Consider the following 20,868-nt stretch of genomic DNA (forward strand, 5'->3'; position numbering starts at 1 on the left):
AGGAAAGCATACATCAGTGTTTTGGGTGTGAAGCCTTCCTTATAACTAAGAAATTTCAGATTAATAACTTAACATTAGACAGGTAGTTGAATACTTGCTATCCATCGAACCAGTAAAGTAAATAGCAAGGTGAAATGCTTATGTCAGAGTCAGATTATTATTAAACACAAGGGTTAGTGAAGTGGTCTCCAGTCTTGTGGTTCTCCTGACAGAATCCTGGCCATCCTTGTCAATCTTTAAAATTCTTTTCATTGTACATTCTTTCTCCCTTCTATCTGGTAACACCCCCTGGTCTTGCAACTTGCAGTTTCTTTTAAACACAAGATTCTGCAGGTGCTGGAAATCCAGAGTAAGAGTCTCTCTTTGTCTGTCTCTTTTGCACACTGGTTGAATACTCTAGTTGGTGCAGTCTTTCATTGATGCTTTTATGGATTTATTGAGTAAGACTGCAGAAAATGAATCTCAGGGTTGCATATAGTGCCATATACGTACTTGGATAATAAGTTTACTTCAAACAACAAAGACTGTCAGACAGCCAATTGCTGATGACACAAAGGTTGTGGGTGTTGTGGATAGTGTGGACGGCTGTCAGAGGTTGCAGTGGGACATTGATAGGATGCAAAAATGGGCTGAGAAGTGGCAGATGGAGTTCATCCCAGAGAAGTGTGAAGTGGTTCATTTTGATAGGTCAAATATGATGGCAGAATATAGTATTAATGGTAAGACTCTTGGCAGTGTGGAGGATCAGAGGGATCTTGGGGTCCAAGTCCATAGGACGCTCAAAGCAGCTGTGCAGGTTGACTCTGTGGTTAAGAAGGCATATGGTGTATTGGCCTTCATCAATCGTGGAATTGAGTTTTAGAGCCGAGAGGTAATGTTGCAGCTATATAGGACCCTGGTCAGACCCCACTTGGAGTAGTGAGTTTTGGTCTCCTCACTACAGGAAGGATGTGGAAGCCATAGAAAGGGTGTAGAGGAGATTTACAAGGATGTTGGCTGGATTGGGGAGCTTGCCTTATGAGAATAGGTTGAGTGAACTTGTCCTTTTCTCCTTGGAGCGACGGAGGATGAGAAGTGACCTGATAGAGGTGTATAAGATGATGAGAGGCATTGATCGTGTGGATAGTCAGAAGCTTTTTCCCAGGGTTGAAATGGTTGCCACAAGAGGACACAGGTTTAAGGTGCTGGGGAGTAGGTACAGGGGAGATGTCAGGGGTAAGTTTTTTTTTTACTCAGTGGTGAGTGCGTGGAATGGGCTGCCAGCAACGGTGGTGGAGGTGGATACGATAGAGTCTTTTAAGAGACTTTTGGATAGGTACATGGAGCTTAGAAAAATAGAGGACTATATGTAAACCTAGTAATTTCTAAGGTAGGCACATGTTCGGCACAACTTTGTGGGCTGAAGGGCCTGTGTTGTGCTTTAGGTTTTCTATGTTTCTATGTGTGTTTTGTGGGGGGGCGGGGAAGAACAAATTGTGCAAACAATAAAAAAAGTTGGCAAATAACACACAGAGCCCTATAATTTCAAAGGTGTTGTATAAACACATAATTAAATAATTACTTATTTTATTCTCATTGCATGAAAAAATAACCGGTGAATCAGAAGTTGTTTTATACAGAAATTTAGTGTTCGTAGATGTCATCTTGAACACATTTATGCTGGTGTGGAGTAAATTGCCTTTCTGTTTGCACCTGACTTTTTAAAATCAGGGTTGTATGAAGATAAACTTAAGTTGATGTACCTGTAGATCAAAATATATTAGTAAGGAACAACATGGAGACTGTCATTGACATAATAGTTTGAAAAAAAAACTCTACTTTCTTTTTTAAACACCGATGAATTCCGTCAGTTATTGTCTTGCTGTTTGATTTGCCCTTTCCCCTGCACATAAAGTTTAAAAATCCTGTTGGAAAGCTTTTTTAAAATTTATTCATTCCTCAGATCAGAGCAACTCTGGCAAGGCCACAATTAATTGTTTGTACTTAATTGTTTTTTTTATTCTTCAAGACCACTTCAGAGGGCATTTAGAGACTCAGGATTCACACCACCAGGTTCAGGAACAGTTATTGCCCTCCCAACCATCAGGCTCCTGAACCAAAGGGGATAACTTCACTCAAACCCTAACCCAACACTGAACTGTTCCCACAACCTATGGACTCGCTTTCAAAGTCTCATCTCATGTTCTCAATGCTTATTGCTTATTATTATTATTATTATCATTATTCCTACTTTGTGCATTTACACAGTTGTCTTTTGCATTTTGGTTGTTTATTTTTCTGTTGGTTGTGGTTTCTTGTTGATTCTATTATGTTTCTTGTATTCACTATGAATGCCTGCAAGTAAATGAATCTTGGGGTTATATATGGTGACATGTATGTACTTTGAATACTTACAAGCTAGGTAAAGGTGACAGATCTTCACTGAGATGCAGCAGTGAACTGGATATGTCTGTGGTTGACTTGATTTATTGCTTGGTTCAATTTGTTACTATTTTGTCCGTACTTGGTAAATTTTGACTATTTTGATTGAATATTAGAGTAATTTGACAAACCTCTAGATGTGTAGCAGAGAGTATTTTGATTGGCTGCATCACAGCCTGGTCTGGAGACACCAATGCTCTTGAATGGAAAATCCTACAAAAAGTAGTAGATACAGCCCAGTCCATCAAAGGTAAAGACCTCCCCATCATTGCGCACATTTACGTGGAGCGCTGTTGCAGGAAAGCAGCATTCATTATCAGAAACCCCTACCACTACAGGAGTCTCGGGACTCACCACCATGTTCAGGGACAGTTATTACCCCTCAACCATCGGGCTCTTCAACCAAAAGGGGTAACAGCTTCACTCGCCCATCACTGAAATGTTCCCACAACCTCTGGGCTCACTCTCAAGGACTCTTCATCTCATGGTACATATTGTTTGACTATGCTGGCATAGTCAGTAAATCCAAGAACCATAATAGACCACACCCAACAGGGTGGACAAATAACTAATGTGCAAAAGACAAGAAACTGTGCAAACTACCTGCGTCTCAATATCACCAAGACCAAGGAGATGGTGGTGGACTTTAGGAGATCTAGGCCTCATATGGAGCCAGTGATCATTAATGGAGAATGTGTGGAGCAGGTTAAGACCTACAAGTATCTGGGAGTACAGTTAGACGAGAAGCTAGACTGGACTGCCAACACAGATGCCTTGTGCAGGAAGGCACAGAGTCGAATGTACTTCCTAAGAAGGTTGGCGTCATTCAATGTCTGTAGTGAGATGCTGAAGATGTTCTATAGGTCAGTTGTGGAGAGCGCCCTCTTCTTTGTGGTGGCGTGTTGGGGAGGAAGCATTAAGAAGAGGGACGCCTCACGTCTTAATAAGCTGGTAAGGAAGGCGGGCTCTGTCGTGGGCAAAGTACTGGAGAGTTTAACATCGGTAGCTGAGCGAAGGGCGCTGCGTAGGCTACGGTCAATTATGGATAACTCTGAACATCCTCTACATAGCACCATCCAGAGACAGAGAAGCAGTTTCAGCGACAGGTTACTATCGATGCAATGCTCCTCAGACAGGATGAAGAGGTCAATACTCCCCAATGCCATTAGGCTTTACAATTCTACCGCCAGGACTTAAGAACTTTTTAAAGCTATTATTAATGCTTTTTGAGATGGTGATTTAGATGCATATCATATTGTTTTTACTGAGTTAAGTATTGTATGTAATTAGTTTTGCTACAACAAGTATGGGACATTGGAAAAAAGTTGAATTTCCCCATGGGGATGAATAAAGTATCTATCTATCTAAAATACAAAAGAAATAACAATAAATAAATAAGCAATAAATATCAAGATCATGAGATGAAGAGTCCTTGAAAGTGAGTCCATGGGAGTATTTCAGTGATAGGGCAAGTGAAGTTATCCCCTTTGGTTCAAGAGCCTGATGTTTGAAGGGTAATAGCTTTTCCTGAACCAGGTGATGTTGGTCCTGAGGCTCGTGTACTTTCTTCCTGATTGCAGCAGGAAGGGCATGTCCTGGTGTTGGGGGGGGGGGGGGGGGGGGGGAGGGTCTCTAATGATAATGCTGCCTTCCTGTGACAGAGCTCCATTTCAATGTGCTCAAAATGAAATTAGTTTTGAAATTGCAAAATTTATTTTGATTAGTACAGATCTCCACTGTGATGTTTAAGAAATTAGTGGAGGGAAATTTCTTTTATATTGGGGATACTACTGTGATTCTTTTTTGTCATTGTGGTGTTTCATGTGCACAAAGAAAAATGAGGCGTAACAAAGAAGCAAAAGTGTAAATCTAAAGATACCAAAAGCAAATAAAAAAACAACCAAGGCTTCTATTATATTTGCTAAAGGCTTGTTTAGATTTCAAAGTTTAAAGTACATTTATTATCAACGTATTTATACCATATACAACCTTGAGATTCACCTTGTTGCAGACCGTAACAAAACAGAGAAACAGAATGGAGCCCAGTAAAAATCCCACACAACAGACTGTCAAACACCTAATGTGTGAAAAAAGAACAAATCATGCACACAAACAGCATATAGTTTATATTAAACTATAATAAAATAGTTGCTGAAAGCTGTGTCAGAATGTCAGAGGTCTAGTAAAGATTATATAGTGCACTTACAGATAGGTCAGTAAAGGGTTTGGAGACAGTCAGAAAATATTATCAGAATATATTCTAAGAGTTCATCTATTTTCACAGAAGATGATACATATGAAGATCCTGATGAAGGGTCTTGGCCCAAAACAACATCTTTATTCCTTTCTATAGACCTGTTGAGTTCTTCCAGCATGTTTGTGTGTGTGTGTTGCTGTAGATTTCCAGCCTCTGCAGAATCTCTTGTTTGTGACGTGTATTTAGCTGCAGTGAATGATGCTCAGAACAGTAAAATTATTAATTTTAATATACATATTGAAAGTGGATCAGATTAGATAGATAAGATTATCTATTACAACTGATGCCTGTCATTGAAGAGATACGATAGATGCTGATAGAGAGATTAGCATGCCTCAGAGTGTATCTGCATTTAGAACAAGTTTACAATTACTCTACTACTATTTTTAGGCCTACAATTTGATTCTTTAAAATTTTTATTTTCAATGTCTAACAGTATTCTGCCTCTTTATCCTTTTGACTTAGAGTCATAAAGTACTATGCACAAAAACAGGACCTTTGGCCCATCTAGTCCATACCAAGCTACTACTTTGCCTAATCCCATCAACCTGCATCCAATCCATACACCTCCATACCTCTCCCATTTATGTACCAGTCCAATTTTTTTCTTAAATTCCTGCTGCTGTCTGTATAGAGTTTGTATGTTCTCCCCGTGATTATGTGTGCTTTCTCGAGTTTCCTTCCGCATCCAAACACTGGCAGGTTAATTGGTCATTGTAAATTGTCCTGTGCTTAGTCTAGGGTTAAAGTGGGGATTGCTGGACAGAAGGGCCAGAAGGGTCTATTGCATGCTGTATCTCAATAAATAGATGTTGATATTAGACCTTTATTCTCCACTTCTGTTGGAATCTCATTCTACACTCGCACCACCCTCTGAGGGAAGAATTTCCCCATCATATTCCCCTTAAACATTTCACCTTTCACCCTTAGCCCATGACCTCTAGTTCTAATTTCATCCAACCTCAGTGGTAAAAACCTGCCTGCATTTACCCTGTCTATATTCCATATAATTTTGTATACCTCAATTAAATATTCCCTTGTTCTCCTATGCTCTGGAGAATAAAGTCCTAACCTACTCAACCTTTCCCTGTAACTTAGGTCTTCACGTCCCGGCAAATTCTTTGTAAATTTTATCTGCACTCTTCAGTCTTATTGATATCTTTCCTGAAAGTGACCAGAACTGCACATAATACTCCAAATTAAGCCTCACCAACATCTTGTACTACTTCAATGTAACTCTGAACTCGCATACTCAATACTTTGACTTCTGAAAGCTCTCTTTAAGATGTTATCTACCACTTTCAAGGTATTATGGATCTGTATTCCCAGATCAGTCTGTTTCACCACACTCCACAGTGCCCTTCCACTCACCTTGTAAGTCCTACCCTGGTTTGTCCTCTTAGAGTACAACTCCTCACATTTGTCTGCATTAAATTTCATTTGCCATTTTTCATCCCATTTTTCCAGCAGGTCCAGATTCTGATGCAAGCTTTGATAGTCTTCTTTGCTGTCTACTACACCCCATTTTTTCTTTTGGAAAATTGTATAACCTGGAATACTGAACACAGAGTTCTGATCACCCTGCGGTTGCATCTTTGTAATGGCTGTGAGATTGTGCACACATTGTTAACTATGTTGTCAGTTCAACTATCTTGCTGCAAATGCGATGTGCATACAGTAAAGACTGAAGCTGGTCTAAAGTGAGAGGCCTTTCTGATTAAACAGACTACCGTAGATTCCGGACTACAGAGCGCACCTGATTAAAAGCCGCAGGCTCTAATTTTAGAAAGAAAATCAATTTTGTACTTGTACAAGCCGCACCGGATTTTAAGCCGCAGGTGTCCCACGTTGTAATATGAGATATTTACACAGAAAGATATTACACGTGAGGATTTTTAAACTTTTAATTAAATCCGTATGGTAACATAAACAAATACATATTGCAAATGCTTTTTTTCAAACCGTGCCTGTAACACGGTTACTTTTAAATATACATACGTATCGGTAACACACAAATTACGTTGCGTATACTTTTTTTACTGAACAGTGCAGGAACAACATTCCAATATCTCCTAACGACTGGTAAAAAAAATATATACTGCAGCCTACCAGGAAAAGTTATTGATCGCCTTTAACTTAAAAGCAGCGTTTTCGCTCGGGTCTAATGCGCTCGCCCCCTCCTTTCCGTTTATCGCAAACCGGTATTTTCCCACAAGACGCGGCGAAACCGGATGTGACGTCATAGCATTCCGGGATGTAGTACAGAAAACAAATATACTTAAAACACTTCTAACACTTCTAACTTTAACAAGAAAATACTAACAAATGAATTACTAAGCGAAAATATTATAAACTAAATAACTGCCATAAAGGCAGCACAATGCTTTTCTTCGAGTGTTTTCCATGTTGATGAGGGTGAGTACAAATGACTGATTTACAATAATTTAATTGTGAAAGTGCGCTTGATTTATCGTACAATTTCATTGGACCTCTGTGAACTACTCATCAATTTTATTGGTCTATACTGTTACGAGGCAAAATGTTTTTGGTGGCATGAAAAAAAAACATGCATTAGCCGCATCGTAGTAAAGGCCGCAGTGTTCAAAGCTGTTCAAAGTGTGGGAAAAAAGTAGCGGCTTATAATCCGGAATCTACGGTAGTTAACATATTGGAGTGATTATTGCACATAACATTCCAGTTGACCATAAGATAAAGGAGCAAAATTAGGCTATTCAGCCCATTGAATCTGCTCTGCTATTCCATCATGGCTGATTTGCTATCCCTCTCAACCCCATTCTGCCTTCTCCCCATAACATCTGATACCTTGACTAATCAAGAACCGATCAACTTCTGCTTTAAATATACCCAATGGCTTGTCCTTAGAATTAGAATTGGATGTAGATTGCATCATTAGTGGGTTTGAAATTCTGGTTATTGTGTTGTAAGTTCAACATGGACTTTTTGAGCTGAAGAGCCTGTTTCTTTAGTGTTCTGTGATTCTGACTCTAAGCATAATGTTGAAAGTAGAAAACACTGGAATTGGAGAGTTACACACAGTGTTAGAGGAACAGTTTACAATATTCATACAATACAGTATACAATATAAATAATATTCAAATGGTGTTGTTACAGCTTGCAATGGTACCAGCATCCTACAGAAGAACAACTTCAAGTGTTGGCTGGAAAGCAACAGAAAGCAAAATCCAAGAAAGAAAGGTAATGCCATGCTCTTCCTCCAGTTAATCTGTCCAACATCAGATTGACCTTTGTAACATCAAGTGCCCTAGGATTTTTCTGTTATCTTGACTCTATTGAGGTTCTCAAGAATCAAGCATCAAGTTTATTCACCATAAAAATGACAATATATTAAGAATTTGCCGTGATGTGTGGGGGCACCACAGTAGCGCAGTGGTTAGTGTGACACTGTTGCAGTTTTGGGCCTTGGAGTTTTGAGTTCAATTCCAGCATGTCTGAAAGGAGTTTATACATTCTTCCTGTGAGTGCTTGAGTTTCCTCTCACAGTCCAAATACCCATGTGACCAAATGAGCTACATACATTTTTGGAGTGTAAAGGGATTAATGAAAGTATTACTCTAGTTTGGGTGATTATGGCTAACTCAATGTTATTGAGTTATGGCTGGGATATGAAGTAGCGAAGTTTAGTTTATAGATTACAGTTCTGAATGGTGAATGCAAGCACCAAGAAGGAAAGGTACCATGTAGATAAAATGACAGCTGCAAGAACGTATGGGACCTCATTTGGAGAAGGAAATGGAAATGTTTAACCTTTTAATTTTTACTGAAATTGAGTAGAATGCGAGCTTGATTTTTCACTAAAATATCTGGAACTTTTCAAAATAAGTATTACTTTTCCACCAACCACAATGGGTCTCTGCTCTTTAATATATGGGCCTTTCATTTAAATGAGAAACCAGCCAGCATTGCATTGGCTAACAGTTGTACTTGCTAATAATTTCTGTTCCCTATTTCTCAAAAAGTTAAAGTTAAACAATTTTGATTGTTTTGCTGGTTCAGTGCCATTATTATCAGCATCCTTGTTGCCTTGTTGGAATCTCTATTTCCAAACTGCGTACTGGAGTATTGGTGATTGAATAAAGGAAATTATCAAGAAAAATATAGACCCAAAACATTGCTTTGGAATGAAGTGTTAACTGCCAAGCAATCAATATAAACATGAAATTACATTTACTTAAAAGTTTTTTTTGTGAGATGTTATCACGAACTTGACAAGCTGATCTCTGAATATCAGGGCATGTTCTTAAGATGACAAGGAGTTGCACATGATAATAAGGTTATTGCTAAGTTCTTTCTATTTGATTTTTCTGCCTCATTTTTTATATATATAGTTTTCTTCATCCCTTCCCCAACACCACCCTGGTCACGCCCAAGTTTGCAAAGTAAGCTTTGAATTGTGTTTCCAATCCCAAATTCCCTCCTTCACTTATTTTATCTGCTCCAATAAGAGCACCATGATAGTGTTGTGGTTAGTGTGATGCCATTACAGCTCAGGGCATTGGATTTCAGAGTTCAGTCCTGGCATCCTCTGTGAGGACTCTCTGTATGTCCTTCCTATAGAATATGTAGGTTTTCTCTGGGTGCTCCAATTTCCTCCCACATTCCGACGATTTACCTGGTAGATTAATTGGTCATTGTAAATTATCCTGTGAATAGGCTAGGTTTAAATCAGGGTTTTGGGGGTTGCTGGGTAATGTAGTTTGAAGGGCTTATTCCACACTGTATCTCTAAATAAATAAGCAGTAACATCATGTATTTTCCCACTTACAATTTAAAATCATTAGCAATTGTAAGTATGTTTGTGTGTTCTTTTTCCCTATTCTTGACTACTGATGTTTGATTCTAGTCTTTAATGTTCTGGAAAGTCAGATGTTCAAAACTCAGCTGTTCATTATTGTATCGATTCCACAGTCTCTTCAAATATCAGACCTATTTTGTTGACTTTTTGGAATATCTTGGGCATAAAACATTTTGTATTCTGTGTGCATGTCCGTCCGTGTCTGTCCATCCAAATATTTATACTTGAGTTCTTCCACCTTATTTCAATTCAAGTTTAATTATCATTCAACCATCCATGGATACAGCCAAACAAGACAGCGTTACTCTGGGGCCAAGGGACAAAACACAATACCAATAGGCACACAATCCATATACGAGATAGCAAGTACATAAAGATATCGGTAAGATACAGTCACACACAAAAAAAATTCCAGACCTGAGCCCTGTATACCGCAGAAATCTGCAGTCAACCACAATACGGCTTATCTTCTGCTGAGCAAACACTGGTGGGGGGTGGGGGGGGCAACACCAAACCCAGCCTGGTCGCTGCGCTACACCGCCTCCGGTGGAGTGCACTGGCTCAGACGGTTCTCTCTTGGTGTCTGTAAACACCTAGCTCCATAATGCTTGAATCTCCTACGTGCTTCCTTTTGATTTTAAGCTTCTATGCATTCTGCATGCATAGTTTGTATTTGAATGCCTCCTACTCCTTCTCTACCAGTCGTATTTTTGTGCATTAGATGTCTATCTATAAAGGCATATCTTTGTTATCAAATTCAAATTTAATTATCATTCAACCATATATTAATGCTGCCGAACAGAGTGTTCCTTTGGGACCAAGGTGCAAAACATACACAGCACATTCTTTTTTTTAAAAAAAGTCACAAAAACAAGTGTGTTATATAGTCCAAGACCCTGAGCGACATGTCCCACAAATTGATTGGTACAGATTCCTGAAAGGTTATAGTAATAATGTTTAAGTAGAAGAACATAATGTTAAGACATGGTTAAAATCAAATGTTGCCAAGGGAAGGGTGATCTTGTATATGAAAAGACTGCAGGCTTCCATTTGTAGACTGATAGCCATTTGTATTGTGGTTTTACCAGGAAATATAATGGACACATAGAAACCAAGCCGCTGACTGTTCCTAAGGATATTAACCTGCATTTGGAAGCAAAAAGCATTACAGAAATGGATACACGAGGTAGGATAAACAGCTGAAGATGCACATTTAATTATCATGTTGTAAATTCCCTTGATCTTTATATGGTGAGTACTCTTATATGCAGTAACTTTATTATCATTGAGGATTGTGGCATGGATGTATTTAAAAGCTATCACTTCTCATCAAAGCTGCTATCTTTAACTGATTTATCCTGTTTGTTCACCAGATTTGAATGTGTCATTGTAAAAAAAAACATTCTCCAAGCATTCTGTGCTCTATGATCAAGTGAACTTTTCCGATACAGATACCCATGTTTTGTAAAAGATGCTGACTAGTTTTTACCCTATTCTGCTTCACTCAGCAAGTTCCAAGCCTTTGGAGGTTCTGATCTGTAATGCATAATTCATTTTTGTTGCTACCATATGCTTTTTTCCTGCTCTAATACACAATGCCAGCCTTGTTCAGGTCTGGTTCTAAGTCCAAAGAACTTCAAAGATCTCAAACTTGTCTTTCAGTTTCATCACATTAAATCTTTTTAAAAAAGAATTGACACGTCACTTGAACAGAGAATCGCAATACCTTTTGTGAAAATTTATTTTCTGTTTCTTCTTTTTGCTGCTTTTCACTTCATTTTGAATTTGTCAACCAGAACCAATCTTAATTTTATACTGGTATTTCAGTGCACTTCTCAGTGGAAGGATGTATGCTAGCTATTATTTTATTTATTTATTCAGATAGAGCGTGGAACAGGCCCTTCTGGCGCTTTGCGCCGTGTCACCCAGCAATCCCCGATTTAATGCTAGCCTAATCACGGGACAATTTATAATGGCCAATTAATCTACCAAACATTAGGCCTTTGGACTGTAGGAGGAAACCAGAGCACCTGGAGGAAACCTACACGGTCATGGGGAAAACATACAAACTCCCTACAGATAGTGCAGGAATTGAACCCAGATCACTGTACTGTAAAGTGTTGTGCTAGTCACTACAATACTGTGCTACCCCATTTTCTTTCATTTGTAATTTTTCCCCTGGAGACCTCCTCTCCTCTCCTCTCCTCTCAAACTACTCCACTTTAAGGAAAGTGGTAGTCCCTTCACTGCCAGATGAGACCAGAAGACATAGGGTGGAATTTGGTCATTTGGCCTATTGTGCACTCTGCCATTCCATCATGCCTGATTTATTATCCCTCTCAACCCCATTCTTCTGTCTTCACCCTGTAACCTTTGACACCTTGACTAATCAAGAGCCTATCAATCTCTGCTTTAAATATACCTAATGAATTGGCCTCCACAGCCGTCTGTGCCAATGAATTCTACAGATTTACCACCCTCTGGCTAAAGAAATTCCTCCTCATCTGTGTTTTAAAAGATCGTCCTTGTTTTTAGGCTGTGCCCTCTTGTCCGAGACTCCCCCCATTGTCCTAGACTCCCCCATTATAAGAAGCTTGTTTCGTGAAATCTGAAGCAAATGTGGAATCTACATGATCACCCAGAATTAGTGGACCACCGAATACTGAGATTTTTACCACATTTCTGCCACCTGGTTTGGGTAATTAGTCCACACTTCCTTGCCCGCTTTTCCTTGAAATTGAATTTTAGTGCTGGAGATGGTCTCCCAATAACTCAAACCATTGTTTCCATCAAACTAAATGGGCTTACACCTTTAACACGAGGAGAGTGGACCATGGGAGAAAGGGAAGGAAGTGAAGCACCATGGGAGGTGATAGGCAGGTGAGGAGAAGAGGCATTAGGCCAGAGTGAGGAATAGAAGAAGAGGGAAGGGAGAGGGAAAAAAATTACCTAAAGGAGAAATCGATGTTCATGCCATCAGGTTGGAAAATACCTAGACGGAACCCCAGAAAACAAGGAAGCCCCATCTCCTATCAGTTTCCTTCTTCTCCAGACCTTTGCCTTTTCCGCTGATCAATTCCCAGCCTCTGACCCCCCTCCTCCCCCACTCACCTGGCTTCACCTATCACCGAGGTTGTCCTTCTCCCTCTCCCCACACCTTTTTATTCTGGCATCTTCCTGTTTCCTTTCCAATGCTGATGAGGAGTCTAGCCACTTAAAATCAATTTAATGAAGTAGCCAATAAATCCATAAGCTGGAAATGGCAAGTTAAAGCAGAATGAACTTGAAATTTACATCTGCATTTAGTAATGTTAATGGGAATAGAAATAAGAAGGTGAGGAAAGCTAAACACAATAATCCACAGTACTGTGCCAAAGTCTTGGGCACATATATACAGCCAGGGTGCCTAAGACTTGCACAGTGCTGTATTTGTCAACATGGAGCGGAGAGTGAGTTTGTAAATCTGGCAGGAGCAAAGGTTGCTGGGAATGGCGAGGGTGGAGTGCCGCAGGGGTGTGGGACGGGTGGCAGAGCAGGAGTGCCAGGGGCGTGGAGTGGCGAGGGTGCAGCTGTCCGCTCGGCTCCAGGATCAAGCAGCACCTCGTACAAAGTGTCCAAGAACTGCCCCAAACTCCTGTTGCGTCTGTGGAAGATCCTGTGAGTCTTCTGGAGAAGGGGGTAGATCCTAGAACAGTGGAGAGTGGAGGAAGGAGTGTGGATCCCAAAGGAGGAAAATGCCACTCAGGTAGACCAGTTCCAGAACATCTCCCTGCTGTGTGTCGAGGCGAGGATCTTCTTTAGTACCGTTTCCAATCGGCTGTGCACCTACCTAGCAAGGAACACCTATATCAATACATCAGTCCAGAAGGGGGGCATTTCAGGGATGCTGGGCTGTCTGGAGCACACCGGTGTGGTGACACAGCACATCAGGGAGGCCAGAGAGAACAAGGGCAACCTGTCAGTGTTGTGGCAAATGCATATGGCTGTTGGTGGACCTCGAAAGGCAGCTGAAGTTCCCCAACCATATCACAGCCACCACCCTGCGACCAGACATTGTCCTTATGTCTGAGTCTACCAATCAAGTGGTGATGCTGGGGCTGACAGCCCATGGGAAGATCGCTTGGAAGAGGCCTTTGAAAGAAAGCTCTCCAAGTATGTAGGACTGGTTAGCAACTGTCAGCAGGCTGGATGGAGAGCGAGGTGTCTCCCAGTGGAGGTTGGTTGTAGGGGATTCGCAGCTCGTTCTTTAGCCAGAGCCTACAGCAATTTGGGCATCGAGGGAGAGAAGAAGAGGAGAGCCGTCCACAGCACCTCCTTTGCGGCAGAGAAGTCCTCAAGATAGCTGTGGCTCAAAAGAGGGGAGCCATGGAGTCATAAGTAGCTAACCATCTGGACACAAGCTGGGGTCTGATCAGCCCCGGATGGGTCACCTGAAGGAGGGTGTATGATGTTGAAAGACCCGAAACACCCGATGATTCCAGGAACATCACTGAGGATGTGTCCAGAGGCATCAGTAGATGTATGTACACAACAACAAAGATATTCTGTTCCAGCTAAGATTCCATAAGAAAAATAAATAAATAGTAGGTGCCAAGCTTCAGAAATGTTTCTGCCTGTTTTAAGATCATACTTCTGGCAGAACTGGAAAGATTATCTGAACTATTTGTGTTTTATGTTGTCATAAGTACATTCAATTGGAAATTCATCTTGCCTCATGTCATTTTTAAACTGACTCAAACAAGTATATGTGCCCATGATGACAGATTGGAAAATGAATGTTTTTTCTTTTGTTTACTATCGCCAACTAGATTACATAGGAAACATACGATAAGCTTAGATTCGCATTGTAGTCTGCATATATCCATGATGGCTTGAATGAAATCTTTACTTATGTTAAAAATCTATACTGGAAATGGTGTAAATAACTCTGAGTTGGGTTTTTTTCTGTGAAATAAGTTTAAAAACACCTAATAATTTCCCTTTCCTCCTCAGTTCTGCATTACTTCCCCGAGTACCAATGGCTGGTGGATTTTACTGTTTGTGCTACAGTTGTCTACGTCATTACTGAAGTCTACTACAGTCTGACTAACCCTCGTAATGAGATGAACATCAGTATTGTTTGGAGCCTGCTCGTCCTTATCTTTGTATTGTATCCTTTTAATTACTTCAGAATGCTTGTGTTAATAATAAACTATTTAAAATATGTTTTAAAAAAAGTTACCTACATTACCTAATTAGAAAATAGTTTTTTCATTCAATTCATGGACCATTGGGCTATGGTCCAGGTGCAGGATGATGGCACTAGGCAGAATATTAGTTTGGCATGGACTGGATGGGCTGAAAAGCCTTTTTCTGTGCTCCAGTGCTGTGACTGTGATAATTTTGCTAATTCTTTAAGCAGAGTCTTCAGTGGTAAAGTTGGGAATATTGCTAATATCTGAATAATCTTGGCAAACGTCATGCTTTTGTCCAGATTCAAAAGCAGTAATCTGTTAGTTTCTTCATAAATTTAAGCACTAGAAACTTTCAGTTCTGGAAAAGGGGAGTTTTTAAACTGATGTTCTTATCCACGCCTTGTGGCGCATTGGGTGGCAATTGATGATTCTTTAGCCATTGTTTTTTCACAAGGCCAAGTTGCTAGCTTGATGCTCAACCCAGCTTGGATGGAAAGTGTGTAAGGAGCCGGCTGGATTCAAATCGGGGACCATTTGCCTCAACATCTGGTGTGGACGCCACTACACCACCGGCCGGCTAACTGCTATTGAGGTCAAGTAGGAAAAAAATGAATCAGTCATAACTTTCAACCCTATTGCCAGAGCTTAGATTAGTACTTGCCTGGATGCCCTTGAGGGAGCTCTGGTTTCCACTGCTGGTGTCAGCAAATATGGGTGTTCTGCCATCCCTTCACTGTCTGCAGCACTATCTGTCACAAACACAAGACTAGATTCTGGAAGACATGAGCAATGCACACCATTTGCTGGAGAAACTCATCAGATCAGGCTGCGTCTATTGAAATGAATAATTTGTGTCAAATCAAATCAGGGAGGATTATGCTGGGCTGTCCTCAAGTGTCACCACAGTTCTGGCACCAACATAGCATGTCTACAACTCATTGACCCTAACTATACATCTTCGGAGTGTGGGAGGAAACTGATGCACCTGGAGGAAAGTCACACAGTCACAGGGAAAATGTTCAAACTTCCCAATCGGTGATCGCTAGCCCTGTAAAGAGTTGCACTAACCATTACACTGCCATGCACTAAGTGTTGCTAGGAAGAGGAGTGAAATTAATGGCTAGGTAACAGATTTCCTCATGGGCAATAAATACTAAATCTTTATTCTTTCCACTGTTGCAAAAAAGCATCCACTCATTCATTATGTAATGGTATTTATACAAAATTATTGGGGATATAGATAATGTAAATGCAAGCTTGTTTCTTCCACTGAGGTTGGGTGAGACTAGAACCAGAGGTCATGGGTTAAGGGTGGAAGGTTTACGAGGAACATGAGTTGGAACTTCTTCACTCAGAGGGTGGTGAAAGTGTGGAATGAGCTGCCAGAGAATGTGGTGGATGCGGGTTTGTTTTCAACATTTAAGACAAATTTGGGCAGGTACGTGGGTGGGACGGTTATGGTCCAGGTGCTTTTCAATGGAACTAGGCAGATTAATAGTTTGACATGAACTAGAAGGGCTGAAGGGCCTGTCCTGTGCTGTAGTGTTCTATGACTCTCTGACTCTCACACCAGAGGTGGGGGGGGGGGGGGGAAGGGGGAGTCACTGAACTGTTCCCACAACCTATGGATTCACATTCAAGGACTCCTCATGTTTTTGATATTTATTGCTTATTTATTTTTTTATTTTTTGTATTTGCATAGTTTTGTTTTTGTGTATTGGCTGTTGTACATCCTGTTGTGCAGGCTTTCATTGATTCTATTGTCTTTCTTGTTTTTATTATGATTGCCCACAAGAAAATGAATCTCAGGGTTCTATAAGGTGACATATGTAATTTGATAATAAACTTACTTTGAACTTTGATTAGATTGACAGCAGTGGAGAGACAAAGCAGGATAGTTGCTTGAGAAGGTTAGATGGAATCAGATTGGAAATGGAAAACACTTTGGCTACAAGTTAATAGGGAAGAATAAAACCAGGAAGTGCCAACCTGCCCACCCAGGCAGAGTGGATAGAAATGTTGGCAAAGGATGGCATGGTCAGAAATAGCAACAGTTGTTGGAGATAGGGTGGACGAATAAAATTCCAGTATCACAGTCATATTGGGTGTCCTCAGTGATGTTGAACATAATAGTTTCAATGTCCCTGGCAAGGTCAGAAAGTTCATGGAGAGTTTCATAAAAGGAGTTCTAGCTAACGTAGTCACAATGGGAAATCTTGTTATTCAGTGAAAAGCCCAAATGTATACAGTTGGCCCTCCTTATCCGCGGATTCTGCATGCGCGGATTCAACCAACCGCAGATCGGGAAAAGCTGGAAGTTGAGCATTGTTCACCTTGAGTCTTGTTCGTTTGCTACTTGTGAGTGAGAGGAAGGAGTTTTAAGGCTAGTAAGGGATGGCTAGCTGGCTAGATATGTAAAACTTAAAGATCACGGGAGAAACGGGATCGGCTGATGCCGAGGTGCCATCAGCATTCCCAGAAGAGCTACAATGGTTGCGTCTGTGCTGAACACGTACAGACTTTTTTCTTGTCATTCCCTAAACAATACAGTATAATAGCATTTACATTGTGTGTGTGTGTATGTATGTCTGTGTCCGTGCCACTTGATGCGCCCGTCCTTAACTCCTGGTGGAGTCGTCGGGGCACTGTCATGACAAGCTTTTGTACCGATCTTTTTGGTGTGCTCATCATATGGCGTGTCTTGAGCATCTGAAACCTGGCAGAGCCCATCCCTCTCCAGGTTATTTACATTGTAATAGCTATAATAAGTAATCTAGAGATGATTTAAAGTATACGGGAGGACGTGCGTAGGTTATATGCAAATACTACGCCATTTTATATAAGGGACTTGAGCATCCATGTTGTTTGGTATCTGCAGGGGGTCCCAGAACCAATCCTCCATGGATAGGAGGGTCAACTGTTATAGTCAATGGACATTCAAGGCATGTAATGATGTCCTACTGTCAGATTAGAAAAGGCATCTGTGTGATGTGTGGGTTTAGACCAAAGGAAAAATGGTTGGAGTCGCTTGTAACTTTAGTGCAAGGGTGTTTATTAGGTGTGTCAAAAATCAAACTTGCATAAATTAGTGAAAATAATGAAGGGGGGATAAAAGTGCTAATATTTACAAAAGATATCTACTGGAAAACACAATAGCTCTATACTTATTTTTGTCCAGTTTGAACTCCTGGCAGCCCTTGTTTCTCTTCCCTACTGAGGGTGATGTGCTCCTGAATTTTTTTTTTAGGCACCAGAACATACCATCTTTAATTACCCACAAAGTTAACTTAAGACTATACATGAATTGGAAGATGATGCACCCACAATGTAGTTACAATCATATTACAAAATAAGCATAAGTATCTACCTTAAATACAGTATACACATTTACACATCATTACTAAAGAAATAGAATATTCCTCCATATATGGCAGAAAAGGCACCATAAAGCCAACCCGAGTGCATCAGCTCAGTTTGGACCCATCGTGAGAATATACCAGGAAAGACAATGAAGCACATACATTCAACGCAACGAAGAGCAGAATGACGAGGCAGTGTTTTTAACTTTCCACCGGTCACATATCCTTGACTTCTGACCTTGTTGCCTTTGATAAGTTAGAGGGATGAATCCTGTTGATGACATCAACCCACTCTTATGGGTATATGTGAACTTTTTACCTGAGTTTGGGTTGGCGCAAGCAAAGCATAATCAAATGTTCTGCATTGTAAGTAGGGTGTCACTGGAGTGGTTAGTGTGATTCTTTTACAGCTTGGGGGCTTCCAGAATTCAATTCTGGCTCCATCTGTAAGGAGTTTAAGTTCTCCCGGTGAACGACGTGAGTTTCCTCTGGCTGCTCCAGTTTCTTCCTGCAGTCCAAAGATGTTCTGGTTATCGGTTAATTGGTTATTGTAAATTGTCCTGTGATACAGCTAGTGTTGAGTTGCTGGGTGGTGTAGCTCGTTTGGCCACAAGCGCCAGTTCCGCACTGTATCTCTAAATAAAATAAACTAAGTTTCACCTCATTGGTGCTTCTGGAGCAAGGGAGTTAATATTCCTTCTACTTTTTTTTGCGTGAAGTTATTAAAATATCATCTACCAATGTTGTTATGTACTTCCCATTACACACCTAAAATCAGGGCTGAATAATTATTTTCTATTTATTCTTGAACATTTGCTATTCAGAGCTCCTGAATGTTGTGTTGCCTAGAATCACACAGAACATTTGGTGATTGTATATTGTTATGGATGGTGCTGCAGATTGTAATTAAAACTTCGTTTTGTGCTCTCTGGTGGTTTGTGATGTTATTAGAACTCTGTGATTGAATTACAGTCCTGTAACACCCTTTGCCATGATCATTTTTCTATGCTTTTTTTGGCTTTGTGCAAATGTGTTTTATTTATGAGCCAAATCTTTCTTGAGCAGGCAAGCAATCCATCTATGGTGATGTAATCGTACCCAGAATGCCCTCAGGAATGGTATGCTACTCCCCAGTCACAATAGTGCGAGGCTGATTGCTATTTTACTGTGGCCCACATGGTTAAAAGATATTTATTTATTTAGAGATACAGTGCAGAACAGGCCCCTTTGGTTCACTGAGCTATGCCCCCCAGCAACCCACTGGTTTAGCTCAAGCTTAGTCACAGGACAATTTACAATGACCGGTTAACTAACTGGTAGCTCTTTGGACCGTGCAAGGAAACCAGAGTATCCAGAGGAAACCCACGTGCTCACGGAAGAATATACAAACTTTCTTACAGACAATGCCAGAATTGAACCTTGAACTCCGGTGCCTTGGGCTGTAAGCATTAAGGTAAATGCTATACTAAGGTGGCACATCTTATTTATAAAGAAAAAAATTACAATGTCGTATTCCATTTTAATATGAAATTGGGGAATATATTGACACATTGGGTGTGGAAAATGTTTTGTACATGAGTACCCGAGACCTTTATTTCATTGCGGAGAATAAATTAAACCATATCACTTGGTGCTTATCAGTTGTCTAACTCAATTAATGGTGCAAGTGTTATATTTGGAAACCTAATACAGAATTGATTCTTTACGGTCTCTCTGTGACCATATGGATTTCCTTGGGGTGCTCCAGTTTCCTCCCAAATTCCAAAGTTGTACATTTAGGGTTAGCGAGTTGTAGGTATGCTATGTTGATGCTGGAAATGTGGCGAGAGCTAGAGATAGTAGACACCATTACTGAAGATAATTTGGGGAAGCCATGCTAGTGTAGCATCACACTAACCTGCTATTACAACACCAGCGACCAAGGTTCAATTGCCGCCGCTGTCTGTAAGGTAGTTATTCATTCTCCCTGTGACCGTGTGGGTTTTCTCTGGGTGCTCCAGTTTCCTGCCATGTTGCAATAATGTACGGTTAGTGTTCGTGAGTTGTGGGCTTGCTACGTTGGTGCCAGAGGTGTGGCAACATTAGCGGGCTGCTCGGTTCAATCCTCACTGATCTGATTGGATGTAAACCATGCATTTCACTGTATGGTTTGATGTAGATGTGACAAATAAAACTCAACTGTATTGTTAAAATGCCCCATATGGTTATGAATTAACTTAGAGATAATGCATTTCACTGTTGTAATCTGAAATATAAGACTAAATATTTAAAATACTATTTATCATGTAATAAACTTCATTAAAAACTCTAAACTAAATTCATACTGAAGCCAGTGCTTCCTCCTCCTTTCCAGTCCTGAAGAAGGGTTGCGGCCTAAAACGTTGACTGTTTGTTCATTTCCATAGATGCTGCCTGACTTGCTAAGTTTCTCTGGCATCTTGTGTGTGTTGTTTTGGAATTCCAGCATCTGCAGAATTTCTTTAAAACTAGTAAATCGCATTCTTATTTAAAGACTTGATAACAATTTGCATACGTTTTTGTTTCTCAGTCCTTTTAAGTGATTTGCTGTTAAATTAGTTATTTGCTTTTAAGTTACACTAAGAAAGTAGAAAGCCACTGAGAGAGTGAAACCAAAAATTATCATTTGGTTGAGACTCGGATATGCAATTCCCTCTAGAGACTGAACTGTACTTCATAACAAAACAATGAAAACATATACAGTATCATATGAAAGGATGAGAGAAGAAAAAATTATTGGATTCTTTGCATGAATACCAGCTGCATTGAAATACCTGATGTTTCAGTAAAGTATCTTGGCTGGAA

The 20,868-nt window shown here is 40.3% G+C and overlaps 1 protein-coding gene across 7 annotated transcripts in view; it reads left to right on the forward strand.

The window, feature by feature from the left end:
* The window catches only part of tmem161b (transmembrane protein 161B), a 92,902-nt gene that overhangs the window by 5,071 nt on the left and 66,963 nt on the right, over window positions 1-20,868 (forward strand). For all 7 annotated transcript variants that reach the window (XR_012101507.1, XR_012101510.1, XM_073066970.1 and 4 more), the window contains 3 exons: window positions 7,811-7,894; window positions 10,601-10,698; window positions 14,505-14,661. Coding sequence is in view for 5 of the 7 variants with exons in the window: in XM_073066970.1 (XP_072923071.1) it covers window positions 7,811-7,894; window positions 10,601-10,698; window positions 14,505-14,661 (339 nt within the window). In the remaining 2 variants the exon portion in view is untranslated. The remainder of the gene's footprint in view (window positions 1-7,810; window positions 7,895-10,600; window positions 10,699-14,504; window positions 14,662-20,868) is intronic.

The sequence above is a fragment of the Hemitrygon akajei genome, chromosome 2 (genome assembly GCF_048418815.1).
Source record: "Hemitrygon akajei chromosome 2, sHemAka1.3, whole genome shotgun sequence".
NCBI classification, from domain to species: Eukaryota; Metazoa; Chordata; class Chondrichthyes; order Myliobatiformes; family Dasyatidae; genus Hemitrygon; species Hemitrygon akajei.